Below are 16,793 nucleotides of genomic sequence, written 5' to 3'. Positions count from 1 at the left end.
TATCTCTTTGGCTTTATGGAGTAGAATCCAGCTAATTGTTCAGATGCTCTGATGAATGTTTTTGATACTAAAATGAAGAAGAACTTTCTTCTGTAGGTCCCACTGTATACACGAAGTGTAATAAATGAAACCTTTGACGTGTTTGTGGTGAACTCAACCACTGTTTCACCTGGCCACCAATGTTACTTACTGCTTTCCATATTGGATCAAAAGCACATTTCTTTGAAGACGACTTCCATGATGTGGTGCAAAGGCAGGCCAAATCCAGGGATTTGAAATATCTAGAGCAGCATTTCCCCTGGGGGATTCTTACCAGGGGATTTTTGAGGGTGTCCTGAGCTTACATTCTGAATGGCACTGATGTTTCTTTTTTATTTTGAAGGTCATTAAATAAAATACATATTTACATAGATGATGCCATATCTCCCTGTAAGCTGGAAGTGTTTGAAAGCCTGCAAGGTTTTCAGGCTCTTAGTGGCATTTGGAAGACAATTCTGCACTAGCAACCCATTAGATTTTTTGCCATTATGTGTTTTATTGTAATAAAAAAAATCATAACCTTATGCACAGTTGGTTAAAGACATTAGGGAAAAAAAGTCATAGTGTAATTATTGAGGATTATACTGAGAATTCTTACATACCCTCCCCCCCACCCCTCGCAGCTTATCACCCATCTAGCCAAAAGTTACATTCATCTGACCAAAATTCTTTTGGCATATATTTCAGTATTTCAAAAAAATCAGTTTTTAGAAAGAGGAAATAGTATGACTGTTATAGACATTTTGATTTTAATTTATTAGAATTAAAGATTCACACACCTGCATCTTGTTATTGTAAGAAATGCTTTCAAATAACTGCCGGAAACCACCTGTCTTAGCCTGATATTTAGAAACAAAACAGGAAAAAAAAATTAAAATAAACATATGGTGATTTGGAGGTGCCAATTAATTGTACCCTCCCTTCTTTCTGAGTTCTGAACTAGAGGAAAAAAGAAATAACCAAATGAAGATTAAAATACAATACCATATGTGTGACATCCTGGGTTTAATCCTCAGCACCTGAACAAATAAATAAAAATCAATTATAATACCAGCTTTATTAGGGTAAGGCAGAGTTGGAAGACATGGCTTGGGTACAGGACATACCCACCTGATGATGTCCTGTAGCCAGGAGTGGGTAAGGACGCACTGTGAATTGACCCACAGGAGCAGGAAGAGAGATGGTATTCAGTCTCCCAGAGCTGAGTTGTTAGCTTCTCTCCCCCAGAAAGCTGTAAACCCTCCAAAGCAGATGTAGGCCTGGTCCTTCTCTCTGGTTTCTTCCTAGGAAATGGAGCAAATGTTTTGCATGAAAAGGAAGTAGAGAGTCCTTCCTGTATAAACCATTTGATTTGTTTTGAAATCCAGATACAAGAAATTCCAAACATTGGGAAGTTTCTTGTCTAGGTTTGATGTCAGGGCCAGTCATTAGATTGCTGTCTGGTTTTGAATATGCATTTGGTCCCTACACCAAGTGCATACTAATAATTATATAAGTTTGAAATGGATTTTATGGACAGATTTATACTTTTTTCTTATATAATTAAAATAAGTGCTATGTGTTATATATTAAATGGGCAAAAGGTAATTTGTCATTAATCACTTGGTACATTAGCAGAGGTGGTATCAAAATTGCATAAAATTTAATACCTTCTTTCAAGAATGAATTAAGATTTTACTTTAGCACTCATCATATGTGAACTAAATTTAAGAAATGATTAAAAAATTCCTAAGGGATGAGGGTTGTGGCTGTGTGTGTGCAGGTGGGGGAGAATATTACTGTGAAAGGGGCTCCTAGGTCACAAAAGGCTGGGTAAAGCTGGTCTTGAACAGTGGGTGGATTGTGAGTACCTTAAGTCATCTTTCAGATAGCCTTTCAAAGTTTTGCTGAAAGAAACTATCAATGGCTATGAACTCACTATTGTGTGCCTTGGAAAATGTCTGAACTGAAGCCATTTCCAGGAGATTAACTATTGTTTGGTGTCCTCTTATGCAAAATTAGAGCACCTGATGAAGACACTTACTTCCCTTGAAGGCTGTTCCTCTTTGAAGTTAACTGGGGAAGTATTTGTGGTTGTTAGGCAGGTGTTCTAAAATGAGTACTTTAGCAATTAGGAAACAACAAGAACTCAGTAAACCTCCTGTGATGTCTAACTTGGACTTGTGCAAAATATTTGTACAGTAGCTGTGTAAAGTGCTTTGCTGTTGGTAGTTATTTGCTGTGTCAGTTATACTTGGGAAGACAAGTATCCAAATTGTATATTTAATGGGGGGGCGGTACTAGGGATCAAACCAAGGGGTGCTTTACACCTGAGCTACATCCCCAGAACTTTTTTTTTTTTTTTATTTTGAGACAAAGTCTTGCTAAGTTGAGGAGGCTAGTCTTAAATTTGTGATCCTCCTGCCTCAGCCTCCTAAGTTGCTGGGTTTACAGGCATGCATCCCTACACCCTGTTGTATCATTGATTTTAGCCTAATGAGTCAAAACCCTTAATGTTAGTCAGCAATTAGAAAGCAGGACTAGTTTTCCTGTGGGCACTTCCAGTTCATGATGTTAAAACCATGTTTTCTTTGTGTATGATTGTCATCTCAGCTGGATGTCAGCAGGATATACATCTAACATATTCAATGGTTATCCCAAATTATTAAGTGCTCTGCTCTGTATCTTATAAAAAGGAAAATTGTGCAGTACTCTTTGTCGTCTCCCATCAGAAGTTAGTATCTGATTGTCTTCATTCCTATTCTCCTGAATGATAGAAGAAATAATGCTTCTCAAAATTTTAGGGGCAAATAATCCTGTTGGTCTGAGTTTGGGCCTGAGAGTCTGAATTTCTAACAAGCAAATTACAGACCAGAGCTTGAATAGCACGGTCATAGTGGTATAGGTTACTAGAAGCATTGGAAGAAGCTGAGGCTGTTAGGTTAGGCTCAAATGATTTCTAATGTTTGGAACAGTTGCTCAGGAGAGGGTAATGAAAGCTATGAGTCCAGCATTATTCTTTGCAAGTTCTTCCACATTGTGGGATGATCCAACAGGGCTCTGCATTGGACCAGTTTTGTGAAAAGCTGGCTACGTGATGGAGTATTAGCCTGAGAAGACTGGTTTCTGATGCATTTCTTCCTCCTTAAGTCAGGATTCTCACTATATTGCCCAGGCTAGCCTCCAATTTTCCACCCCTGGGCTCAAATGATCCTCCCACCTCAACCTCCCAAGTAGTTGGGACTACAGGCATGCAGCTTGTGATTCTCTACAGAGAATGATGGACTATCATGTGAGCCACTGGACTACTTTTGGAGCAAAGAAGTCATTTGTAGAAATACTGGAATGGTTCACATTTTGGGTCTCACTACATAGGACCTATAGCACTGATAAAGGAATATCTTTATAGTTCTCATACCTGGCTATATACTGAAGATACCTAGGCAGCTTAAACATGAAAATACCTCTGCTCAGGCCACTGCTCAAATGAAGTAAATCAATATCTCCATGTGCTTTATAAAAAGCAGCCAGGTGCAGTGGCATACACCTATAATCACAGTGACTCGGGAGGCTGACGCAGGGAGATCACAAGTTCAAAGCCGCCTCCACAATTTAGTGAGGCCCTAAACAACATGGCAAGACCCTGTCTCAAAATAAAAAATAAAAAGGGCTGGGAATGTGGTTTAGTGGTTAAGCACCTCTGGTTTAATCCCTGGTACAAATAAAAAAAATGAGCAACAGGTAAACTTGCCAACCAGTATTTAACCAAGAAAATTCAGACCTGAAGGATTTATGACATAGGGTCTGCCAAAGCATGGGAGTTGTGTGCTCCACACAGATTGACTGTATCCTTGAGAAGTTCATTCTAAGCTTTAAAACCTTTTTTTTTGTTGTTGTTGTTGTTCCTCTGTAGTGGGAATTGACTCTACCATTGGGCTATATCCACAGCCCCCCCATTTTTTTTTAATATTATTTTTTAAGACAGAATCTTGCTAAATGCCAAGGCAGGCCTTGAATTTGCTATACTCCTGTCTCAGCCTCCCAAGTCACTGGGATTATAGTCATGCATTACCATGCCATGCCTAACATTTAAATTCTTGAGCCTCTGAGCAGCCACTTCAAAATTACCCATGTGTATGCATGTATGTGTATCTCCTTGAGCATTAGCTCTTTTGTTCATTTTTTTGGACCCAATGGTCTTGATCAGATCAAGTGTTTGGAGGGCTGTCCCATTTCTGCAGACTACACAGCTAGGACATGCTAGGGGTGGGCCAGCACCCAGCCTGCATACCTCCCCAGGTGAAAGAGAAGGGGTTCAGTATGGGTGGTTAACCCTTTGAGCTCAGGGTTTGTTGAATAATGTTTGTTCTTTTGAGAGCATCATCTTATGTTTTAAAAAACTATTTTGGTGATTTTGTGCCTTTCTTTATATGAGGGCCCTTGGGGACTGCTGTTATTAGTGGCTTTTCTAGATATAGGGAATAATCAGAAGTTGATTCTCACAAAAAGGATAATTCTTATGCTTATAAAATTCCTTTGTGGCCTTACTGTCCTTTGGCTCAGAGGGGAAACAAATCTTTGAAGAGTTTTCATTCAGTGTTGAGACCTACCTTATAAATTCATGCTATATGATCTTTTTACACAGTGTTTTGATTTCTTCTTCGAGTGTCGTCATCAGTGTCTCCTAATGCCAGTTCCTGGTTTCCTGGGCTGGAAGCCATGTGACAATACTGATTTTTTTTCTTTTTTCTTTTCTTTTTTTTTTTTTATTGTCGGATCAAACACCATCCACATTTGATCTTCTCACTGCCTGCTTTCCTGTGCTTGTTCATTTATGGACTCGCGTCTCTGTGGAGTGGAGCCCCAGTGCCATATACTAATTAGTAACCAGAAACATAGCCTTGGAGTGAACTGTTCAGTTGGTGTCAACACAGTGGTGACACTGGAAGACATAGAGGAAAAGGAGGCTTGTGTTATCGGTCCACTTGGGACTACACTGTGGGTCAGTCTTTTCTCTCCACAGCTTTAGCGTGGGCTTCAGAGCCAGCTGGTGAGGGCTCCTGAGTTCACCTTGGTGGTCTTGCTCTACAGTGTATCAGAAGGGCCGACTTCTGAGCGGCTTCCTAGGGTCCGTAGGCCTCACGGATTGTTTAAGGCAGCATGTCTCAGCTGGGGTGGTGTTATTCCTCAGAGAACGTTGGGCAGAGGGGAGACATTTTTTCCTACTTTTTTAAAATTGGTGCATTATGGTTGTACATAATGGTAGGATTTGTTATTAGGGAATCACACCGATTGTCACAGCTCCCAGTTGTGAACGGTTTTGGAGTATCCTAACTGTGTCTAGTGGAGAGAGGCCAGGGTTGCTGCCAAGTATCAGTTATGCCAAAATGGGGAGTCTTTGGATTATGGGGATTTGATTTTTCAGGAAGCCGAGCTGTTTGTCTTGGTTTAGTAGATGTTTTCAGAATTCTTGGGGTTCCTGTGGTTTCATTTTGTGTTCATGGGAAATTCTGCCAGTTGTGAATAATCTATGAGCCTGGTGAATGAAATTCGTAGAAGAACATGGGATGCTCTTATCTGATTCAGCAGGGACAACTTCCTGCTCACTCTTATCCTCTTTCTTCTTTGTCCACCAGCTAGTTATGTGCATACCTAAGGGCCTAAATGAATAAAATCATCAGATGTTGATTTCTGATTCTTTTCCCTTCCCCACCATGCCCTCTAGTGGAGACAGCCCATGTGAATGGGGGAACATAGTAGGGGTGGGGTGGGGAGCATTGAGACAAGAAGGAGTGTACACGCAGGGTACAGAATCATCAACCCCGTTACTTTGTTGGAAATATATTTTGCTATTGATGCTACAAATGGAGCCCTGAAGTCCACTTAGTGCAGTGTAACTACAAGACAAGCAACTGCTTTAGATGGGTGGGGCTGAAGGTTTTCCTTTTCCTGCCCACATTCAAAAGTAGCAGTGGCATAATATAGAAAACCCTGGCACAGGATGGGCATGCTTTGATCACTTCAGATGTAAAAAGGAATGGGCTGTTTGAAATCCCACCATGACAAGAACCTCTCCAAGAATCCCCAGGTATGTTGATTGAGTTCCTATTTTTCAGTTAGTTACTCAACAGAAGACCAGTGTAGCCAGTCCTCAAGGGAGCAGGCTGCTTGCACTTGGAATGTTTAGAAAGAAAGGGACCAAGGTCATGAACTTGCAAATGAGCTGTCTTTGTTCACACCCATTCATAGGCAGCTTGGCTGTTTGCTCCTGAGCTTGTTTGCTCCCTAGAAATGAAGGAGAGCACAGTTTATCATAACTCTCAAGGGATGGCTGCAGACTGGGCTCTGGGATTGGGTTCATGTTTATGTCACTGGCCCTGTACATCTGTGCCATTCAGGAGAATAGATAACCATAGATCATCTTCCTGTGGAATTGGACTTATTTGTGGGGAAAAAGCTCCTTCCTCCTCCAGTTTCCTTTTAACGAAAAACAGGAGACATTTAGAGCAAGAATCCACCTCACTCTCCATCCCATCTTTCTTCTTTATACCAATAATTCTGCAAGTATCTACTTTTCTTTCAATAGTTTCTTAATTCTCCCAACCCCCTGAAGTTGGTGGAACTTACAGCTTCTTTATACCACTGGACTGTGGGTTCTGGTTTGTGTTTCCTATCAATAGGTCTCTTCCTTTCTGATTTTCCATAAGTGACTTGTAGATTCAACCTGTGTTGGCAGAGACCACCATACAGGTGACAGGATGCGGGTGCTGTTTTTTTTCTAGTTGCAGACTCCATCTAGAAAACATGGCACTTGTAGACCTCAGGGTCTTCCTCTGTAAGTTGAGGGTTTGTACTTGGTTACTACAAAATTGATTATGGTTCCTGAGTCTCTATAAACCTATGTTATACATTTTAATTGATCATATTTCTTTCTATGTTGACCGAGTTAGCATACAGTAGATTTCTGTGCCCATGTTTGGGTTCAGAGGTGTGGAAGCCCAGGTTCAATTGATTTTTGAATAGAAATGGCTATTATTTTTAGAAATAGTTTGTCAAGTACTCTACGGTATCTCTTTTTAAAATATTTTTTGTTTTAATTAGTTATATATAACAGTAGAATGCATTTATGCACTTTGATATACATAGATGGGATATAATTTTATTTTTCTGAGTGTATATGTTACAGAATCATATTGGTCATGGAGTCACATATACACATACAGTAATAATGTCTGTTTCATCCCCACATACCCTCCCCTTCCACCTCTCATCACTTCCCTCTACCTAATTTAAGGTAATGCTATTCTTCCCTAGTGCGCCCCCCCCCCCCTTATTGTGAATTAGTATCCACATATTAGAGAAAACGTTCAGCCTTTGGTTTTGTGGGATTGGCTTATTTTGCTTAGCATGATATTCTCCAGCTCCAACCATTTACTGGCAAATGCCATAATTTCACTCTACTTTAAAGCTGAATAATATTCCATTGAGTATATATACCACATTTTCTTTATCCATTCATCTATTGAGGGACACCTAGGTTGGTTCCAAAGTTTAGCTATTGTGAGTTGAGCTGCTATAAACATTGATGTGGCTGCATCACTATAGTATGCTGATTTTAAGTCCTTTGGGTAAAGTATCTCTTAATGTAAGTTGATATAGATACTAGAAAAGTAGACATCATTTTAATATTGGATCATTAACATCCAAAGATGACTTGCCACTTCTTTTGGAATGGGAATCAGGCAAGAAGTTTATGAAACTTACAGTGTATGACTGATCCTCACCTAGAATTTGATTAAGGCAGAATTCTTTGTCATACCATTTTATATGCATAGATATGTGGGCTTAAATTTTAAGAAGGAAACAAGAAGGGATAGGGGTGTAGCTCAGTACTAGAGCACTTGCCTAGCATGAGTGAGGCCCCGGAGTCAGTCCCAACACCACAAAAAACATTTTTTAAAAGAAAAAAGAAAAAAGGTGGGTGGACAAGGTCACTTCCAAGCATTAATTTTCTAACCAATGACATAGATCTTCAAAGTTCAAATTCCATGTACAGAGGTAATGAGGGAAGTTTTGTTCTGAGTCTCTTCAATATTAATTGATACATATATTAATTATGTCCAGTTTCTTAAGATTTGACATATAAAACTAATTTTTAAACAAAAATTTTGAAAATAACATTTTAATTGAGGAAACTAAAAATTAAATTTAAATTGGTGTGTGTGGAATCTCTGGAACATCTCTGGGAACCCTCGTAGTCTTTGGAGCATAGTTTTGAGAATCGTTAACTCACTCGGTGGTAGTCATCCTGCTCTCAAAGTACTCTGTTTTTCCAGAATTTTCCTCATTTTATGCACACAGAAATGGAGATAAGGAGACCAGCATGGTGCCAATCAGTAAAACAAGCTGTAAATTAACGATTTCCAAGCTTTTGCTGTTGGGCAACTTCAGCTTCCCCTTTCTCCTGTCCTTTTCGTGATTGTCTTAGAATAAGAATGAAGCGAGAAGCCTCTGTGGAAGGTTTCCCTGCTGATCTTGGACAAGTTTCCCTTCTCCTTCCCTTCTTGGACATCCTTTTGTTCTCATAGGCTCACTGCCCTGCCCCTTCTAGAACTGTTCCTCTGTAGCTTCAGTCTCATTTTCTTCTTTTGATGTGTATCCCTATCAGACTCCCTGTAGTTTAACCTTTCCCATTCAAGGACACTATAATTTTCTCTGCCATGAGACAAAACCTTGGGGTAAAAGTCTGTTCAGAAGATTGTCTTGGAAGTCATTGATCACCTGTGTACCTTCCTCTCCTTCCCTCTCCCTAGCTTTTCATCTAGCCCACACTTAATGAACATCACTGTGTACAAGGCATTGCCATGGCTGCATTTCTTATTTCGGGGACCTCATAGAGCCATCGGGGAGATGAAGCAAGATTTTGCTATAAAACAGTAGGTAAGACACTCTTTGTGAGGAGCAGGAATTGCCATGGATATTCCAATGAGGATGAGCTCGCACAGTCTAGGGAGGCTGGGGAAACTTCATACAGCAGGCACGACTAAATTGTGAGATGGAAATATGAAGGGGATTTCCCCAGGTAAAATGGGTGAGCATAACTGATTTAGAGTTTCTTGAATGTTATAGCACAGAGTCAGGATGAAGTTAGGCCCCAGAACTACCATTTGAAAACAGATAAAGTAGTGCAGGTGGTTTGTGGTGAGGACAGAAGAGGTATGTAATGACTTAGAGCAGTGTGGTCCAAGGTAAGTATGGCATTGTCTTTAAGGGCTGTTGGACAAGACTAAACCTCTGTGGTTCGGGCTAGCATCACTTCTGAAGGAATAGGCGTCTCCACCTTCATCCGTCCTCTTAAGAAGCAGGTCTTGGTTGAAGACATGGGGCTGCCATGGACTTTGGATGTTCTGGAGATTGATCTGGAGGTTGTAAGAGCAGCCAGGTCTAGTGAACTGGAGGCAGATTGCTCCATGTACTTTCCGTTTGTTGCCAGGCCTGTGGTCAGCCCTCAGGGATGGCACAGTCTGGTCTTGGCTGAGCTGTAAAGAATGAGGGAAGTGGCGGCAGTAAGCCCATGGAGCTCTTCTTCATACCCTTAACTTCATAGTGGAAGTTGTTTCTTTTCCTAACGACTTTATTGAGATATGATTCACATGTCGTATCATGCTGCCATTGAACATGAAGAACTCAGTGGCATTTATTTATTTAGATACTGGGGAATTGAACCCACACATGCTTTACCATTGAGCCTCATCCCCAACCCTTTTCTTTTAAAATTGGAGTCAGTGTCTCACTAAGATGTTTAGTACCTCACTTAGTTGCTAAGGCTGGCCTCAAACTTGTGATACTCCTGCTTCAGCATCCCGAGTTGCTGGGATTACAGGCGTGTGCCCTTACACCCAGCTCAGTGGCTTTTGATATATCTATAGAATTCTCTTCTATAAACACAGTTTCAGAGCATTGTTGTTACCCTGAAAAGAAACTCTGTATACCTATGATGTCACTTCCCAATTCCTCTATTCTCTACCCTCTTCCTAGCCCTTAGCAAGCACTAGTGTACCTTTTGTCTCTATGGATTTGTCTATTTTAGACATTTTATGTAAATGGAATCATATGTGATTTTTCAATAACTGAGATATTTTTTCACTTAGCATAGTGTTCTCAAGGATCAGCCGTATTTCATATCATCAGTTCTTCATTCCTTTGTGGCCAAATAATATTCCAGTTTAGCCTAAAGCTAGTTTTGTTTATCCATTTCTCTGTTGATGGAGATTTGGGTTGTTTCTCTATTATGAATAATACTGCTATGATAATTGGTCAGTTTTTGTGTGGACCTAAGTTTTCATTTCTCTTGGGAGAATTCCTGGGAGCATATTGTTTGGACTACATGGTAGCTCCCTGTTTAAGTATTTGAGGAACCACAACATTTTTCCACAACAGTTTCCAACACTGGCTGTACCATTTTACATTCCCACCAGCTGTATGAGAATATTCCATTTTTCCACATCCTCACCAACACTTGTTCTGGCCTATCTTGATTGATCTTGACTGTCCAAATGGATGTAAAGCCATGTCTTATTATAATTTTGATTTCCCTTAATGGTTAATGATACCAAACATCTTTGTATGTTCTTTTTTTCTTTTTCCAATTAGGAGAACTGACATATTTCCTTTCCAAAGATCTTTGAACACATTTGAAAAGGAAGAAGCCAGATTTTACTGTGTTGAGAAATGAGTGGGAAAGAAGAAATGAATGATACTCTTTTAGGAAACAGAATGGAGGGGATATGTGTAGGGGTAGAAATGGCATAAACTTCTGTCTTGAGGATTGATGAAATCATGGCTCTGGACTGTCATCCATCTGGTTGGCAACAGGGTTCTCTAAGATTTACTATATAGTTCTTTATTCTGTCCCTGGGATTCACTTAGCTATAGGACCCAACTGCTAAGTTTTGAGGCAGGCCCATTCTCGCTTGAAAGACTACTTTTTGATTGCTGTTAGTCCAAGGGCTCTCCATTAATTGTGTTCATTACTAATGATCATCATTAGTCCTTTTTTGGCACCAAGGCTCTCTGCAAAGATGGCTGTCCTGGATCCTCATTATCTTCCTGTTACTGTGGGAGATAGGGGTGTCTCCTGAATCATGCTTTTGAAAAGTCTTAAATTCTGTCTCTTTAACAGGAACCGTAGAGATGAATTCTAATGTGCATGCTGATGGTTTCTGTAATTTCACACTCTGCATTCCACTAGAGGAAAGATCATCCCTGGCGATTCTATAATCACTTAATACCTGGGCCCTCAAGTACTCTGAACTCTTTATAGCTAGGGATTGTCACAGCAAATTTGCATCTGTCTAAGCTAGAATAATTTCATGCAGGCTAGGTTTCTTGGCCATCTTCTTCTTACCCCTTGAATGCATCCTTTTGGTAGATCTGACCCTCCCAAGGCAAAGGTTTAGTAGCCTTCCACCTTCTAACAGAGCACGTGTCTACTTCCTCTTCTTGGTCTTTCCATGGCTTAAATTGTGCAGACTTGAACAGTCTCTCTGGTGGGTTCACTGAGGAAGTAGAGTGGGGCTTTCTGCCTGAAAGTTGACCCGTAATTCCTGTCAACAGTTGGGTCTGTGTGCTGAAATAATCAACGAAAATAACCCACAAACTGTCCTCCTTGGTATAGCACCTCATGACTTGTCCTGGGGGACTAGTGAGTACAGGTTATCAAAAAGGAAGCACAGTCACTTCCTGAGGAAGTTGGAGCAGTGCCCAGTTAGTGGAGTGCTTTAACCACTGTAGTCTCCTTAGGGCAGAAGTTCTAACTGGCTCCCTGTTCAGTCAAAAGGGCCCGAGGGAAACAGGTACTCCATGTTTGTATATTGGTAGAACACATGGCAGAAAGAAAGAAAGGGAAGATGCTGTTCAGCTGGTCATTGCTTAGTAGGGCAGAATACAGTGCCATGGTGCCCCATGACAAGTTTGTGTAGTCAACAGATATTTTATTGTGCTTTGCCTTTCTCTGAGAAGGTATGCACAGATGGTCCCTGAATTGGAATAGTTTGACTTAGGATTTGTGGAACATTTTATTATCAAGTAGGATTTGCATTAGATGCTTTTGCCCTATTGAATGCTAATGTAATTGTTCCAAGTATAATTAAGATAGGCCAGATCAAACTGAGTTCACTAGGTTAGGTGTGTTAAATACATTTTCAACTTAATAATTTCAATGTAGGATGTGTTTGTTAGGATGTAAACCCAGCCTAAGTGGGGAAGCATCTGTGTGTTGTAGGGCTGGTGGTGGTGGTGGGGAGAGGTGCTCTCCCAAACAATGTCATGGTATCTCACTGTGTTAGCTTTGCATCATTGTGAAAAAATATCTGAGATGATCAACTTGTAAGGAGTAAAGACTATTTTAGCTTACAGTTTAGGAGGTTTGAGTCCATGATTGGCTGGTCCTTTACTTTTTTCTCCTATAGAAAAACATCATGGAAAGCATGTGGCCAAGGAGGGCTCTTGGATATTGGCTGGGGTCCCAATATCCCCTTCAAGGCCACACTCCCAATGACCCACTTCCTTTCACTAGATCCCTCTTACTAAAGGTTCTACCATCTCTCAATAGCACCACCGACTGGGGACCAAACCTTCAACATATGAACCTTTGGGGTGCATTGAAGTTCCAATCTATAGTACCCACTCAGATACTGGTAAACAATCCAAAGTAGCCAGACAAGTGTTTTAGATTTCAGACCAAGAAGGGAACACTGTAGGCGAGAGCAGTGGGGAACGTGGGCTGAGACAGGTGGGGCTTGGAGAGCAGGCTGGATTTGGATTGGCAGCGTGACACGGTGAAGCAAGATGGCCAGGTGGAAGGAGCAGCTTGAGGGAAGAGGGGGAGCTGCCTGAAGGATGCATCGGGTTCATGGTGATGAGCAGAACAGCAGGTGTGAGGGTACAGGAACTTATGTTTTAAAGTAGCTCAAGATGGGATTTGAGCCTAATCACACTAATCACATTGGCCTGGTGATGGCGTTGCGCAGTGATGTAAGGCATGCACCTGGAATCTGACTGTGTGGATTAGGGATTCTGAAATTGAGCATGCATCAGGATCGCCCTGTGGGTTTGTTGATGCAAGGCTCTAGGCCTCCAGAGTTGCTGATTCAGTAGGTCTGGGGTAGGGCTGGAGAATATTCATTTCTCACTGGTGATGTAGTGATTGGTGAGTTCAGGGATCACACTTTGAGAGCCGCTAGCCTAGAATTCAGAGGTTAACATACCTTTTCTGTTAAGGGTCAGAAAGACAAATATTTTAGACTTTGTGCTACATAGGGTCTGCATATATATTCTTCTTTGTTACTTTCCATATTCCTGTAAGCATGTACATCCTGAGCCTTATACAGATAAGCTGTTGGGGGGGATGGGGAAGGGAGGGGCAGCTGGATGCAAGTTTACTGATGCCAGGGCTTCCTTAGGTTATCTCTCCTCTGCCACCTAGCTGATTGATTATTGCCAAGCAATCTCCTGTAACTTTATTTTCTCATCTAATTTGTTTCTCATAAATGGGAGATGGTAATATTAATACTTACTAGAACTTTTATGAGCATCCAACAAGCTAAGGTACAAAGCAGCATTTAACACAATATCTGGGATACAGCTAGAACTTATTTATTATTTAATGTTATTAGTAGAAGTACCTGTTGACAGGTGAGGGGAAGGCCTTAAGAGACAGACCAACAGAGATCCACTGAATTACACTCTGTAATCTAATTGCTCCAAGATCCTGCTATCATGTCCTCTTAGGCTGCTTGCAAAGAAGATCCCTTTGACCCAAAACATTTGTACTCTGCAATACATCCTGGGTTAGTCCCTTGTAGGAGATCATTGCTTAGCCTCTCCTCGAGTGGCACTTTTGTCAACTGGCTGGTTCCTGAACCTAGGTCTCTAGCAGAAAAGGCAGATAAACTGGAATACTGGTAACCCCTTTGCAGTCTATGGTCAGGTCCTCCTTGCTGAGAAGCCCTGATTAAGAACTTTGGCTCATCATGTGCTGGTATCACATGGGATCGACCACCTTAGTTTATGAAACTCTGTCCTTTAACTTTTCACTTTGCTACACGATGGGAGTGAAAGTGAGAACCACAGAAAAGCAGACAGCCTGGTACTTTGTGTTTCCTGTGTCTCACAGTGTACCAGTGAACAAATGAAAATCGGTTTTCGTTTAAGATAGCTAGAACTAAGGTGGGGGTGGAGCTCAGTGTTGGAGCACAGGCCTTGCATGCTGGGTTTCTGGGTTTGAACGCAAGCACTGCAAAAAAAAAAAAAAAAAAAAAAAAAGCTGGCACAGAAAGATCAGTGACTGTACCTCTGGCTGTCTCTGTGCTAAGAGAATTATCTCATCTTTAAACACTGATAATGAAAGCCAGGCATGGTTAAATAAGATGGGGGTTCTCTCTCACTTCCTTGTTGCCCACCCTTGAGAGGACATCCACTTTCTTGCTGACCTCTTCAGCTGCATGCACTAATTCTTGTCCAAAGCACATAATAATGACTTTGTGAGCTCAAGTTACAGACACACAAAGTACCCCATGGTATGACTCTATCCTCTGCTTAGGTTTTTGCTGACATGCAGTAAAATATCCTTCTATCTCTTCCCCACCTTGCAAAACAAGCTTCCTGTTTTGACCTTGGTCCAGACAAGAGCAGCCCCACTACACCTGTTAACTCACTCAGACACACTTCCCCGGCCGTGTTTGTACAGCTTCTTGTTGTCTCACCAGATTTCCCCTCTCAGCTTACACATGCCAAATCATAAATTAAGGTGCCGAACCAGCAAATAAAGAAAAAAAAGGAAGTTGACATTTGATGTTGAGCTATCTGAGTGAAATCATGACTTCTGGCTTGTTTTGCTATGCTTTACCATGGCCACTTGGCTAACTGTCGTCCTCCTTCACAGCAGAATGGAAGCAAGGAAAGGAAATCGGCTGACCCAGGAGCCCGAGTGAGACCCGCAGACTTGCAGACACAACCTACACCATGAACTTGAGTCCACCTTCTATGTGTTGAGAGCCAAGGGCAGGTGAAGTTGCCAGAGAGCAATGGCTCTTTTTACTCCCTGGAAGTTGTCCTCTCAGAAGCTGGGCTTTTTCCTGGTGACTTTTGGCTTCATTTGGGGTATGATGCTTCTGCATTTTACCATCCAACAGCGAACTCAGCCTGAAAGCAGCTCTGTGCTGCGGGAGCAAATCCTGGATCTCAGCAAAAGGTACATCAAGGCACTGGCAGAAGAAAACAGGAATGTGGTAGATGGGCCATACGCTGGTGTCATGACAGCTTATGGTAAGTGCTGTGCTGGGGATGGCGGGAGTTTGGCCGGGAGCCAGTGAAAGAATCCTGGAGGCTCCTAGACTTGAACTTGCCATTGATTATTCATTACTGTCGCTTCTTGGGCAATGAATCACATACACGGGGACACTTTTAGACAGGTAAAGCAATGCCTTTTGGGAGATGGCAAGCTCCTGTGCACACAGATACCTCCCCCCCGCCCCCCCCCCACCCCGCCCCCCGAGTGATGATCAGTACAGGCAGCACTCTGTGTCATGTTTACAGCTGGATCCTCCTCCCTCAACACATTTCTGGACTGCATGATCTCAAATGGGAGTGTTTTCATGGAACGCTGAAAAACACATATCATCTGTCCCTACACAAAACTTAATTAGGGATGGTGGGGATGAGGTGAAGTGGGGTGAGGAGGGTGGGGAGGAGTGTTTTTTGTGAATGTCACCAAGCTTAGAGCCAAATGTGTGTGTGTGTGTGTGTGTGTGTGTGTCCGGGCAGTGTGCAGGCCATGGGAGCTTATGTGAGGGCTAATAGCTAATAGCTTTTCTTTTTGCCCTTTTCAGATTTGATTGCTCTTGTTTCTTGCTCTTGTCTCACTTTGAGAGAAATCTTTTGGTACCTGTTGGTTATATTTAGGCACCTCAGATACTTTTTTGAGATAATATAGAGTAAAAAAATATATATATATAAATATAGGATATCTTTTCTTTCAGTAAAATTTATGCTGAATTGTAGACAAAACAATAGAGAAAGTAAGAGATCACACGTCAGTGGACCTCTTCAGGCCATATCCACAATTAACGTTTCAGTATATGTCTACACACACACAAACACACTCACACATATTTATACATGTGTTTTCTGAATTTAAAAAAAAAATGAGGCTCCACTTTGAGAGCCCACACTGAAAAATTGGGTAGTTTCTCAGAGTAGTATAAGTCACACTAGAGGAAAAACAAAAAGAACAGACAGGCACCATTGGTGTTGCCAATGTGGATGATGTAACAGGTGGCGATGCTGTTTCCAATTTTTTTGGTTTATATGCTCCTTGTTCCACCTTTGGGAGGAAAGGAGAGTAAGTGTAGCAATTTCCTCCTCCTGTTTATCTCAGTCTATCAAACCTTTTACATGGACAGGAAGAAGCCATGTAAGTGGTACACTTATAGACTTTCAATTTCACTGGTTGTCTTGACTTTTGTTTGTTTGTTTGTTTCTTGGGTGCTGCTAAACATCTCAGAGGGAAGGCTTCCTCTACACTGTAAAGCACAATGATCTGGTCTTAGCTTTTCAGCCCTACAGAGAGATTATTCTTTCTAAAAAGTTACCAAAAAGAGCAAAGTAGTTTGTTAGAATTTCAACCACCTTGCATGCTTGCAATCATAGGAATTTGTATCTCTCAGAAGCTAAAGGAATTATTTATTCCAACCCAGTCCTTTTATAGATGAATC

At 41.4% G+C, this 16,793-nt stretch overlaps 1 protein-coding gene across 4 annotated transcripts in view; it reads left to right on the top strand.

Annotated features, from left to right (window-relative positions):
- Positions 1-16,793, top strand: part of MGAT5 (alpha-1,6-mannosylglycoprotein 6-beta-N-acetylglucosaminyltransferase) — a 340,832-nt gene that overhangs the window by 113,988 nt on the left and 210,051 nt on the right. For 2 of the 4 annotated variants that reach the window (XM_081262405.1, XM_081262404.1), the window contains exon 3: positions 14,966-15,345. In XM_081262405.1, coding sequence (XP_081118531.1) covers positions 15,105-15,345 — 241 coding nt within the window. In that variant the 5' untranslated portion in view covers positions 14,966-15,104. Of the gene's footprint in view, positions 1-14,962; positions 15,346-16,793 lie in introns of all 4 variants that reach the window. The other 2 variants (XM_081262402.1, XM_081262403.1) reach the window with 1 other exon arrangement.

Source organism: Spermophilus citellus (assembly GCF_964194105.1).
Source record: "Spermophilus citellus genome assembly, chromosome: 11".
Taxonomy (NCBI): domain Eukaryota; kingdom Metazoa; phylum Chordata; class Mammalia; order Rodentia; family Sciuridae; genus Spermophilus; species Spermophilus citellus.
Note: the sequence above shows the minus strand (reverse complement) of the source record. Positions and strands in the feature narration are given on the sequence as shown.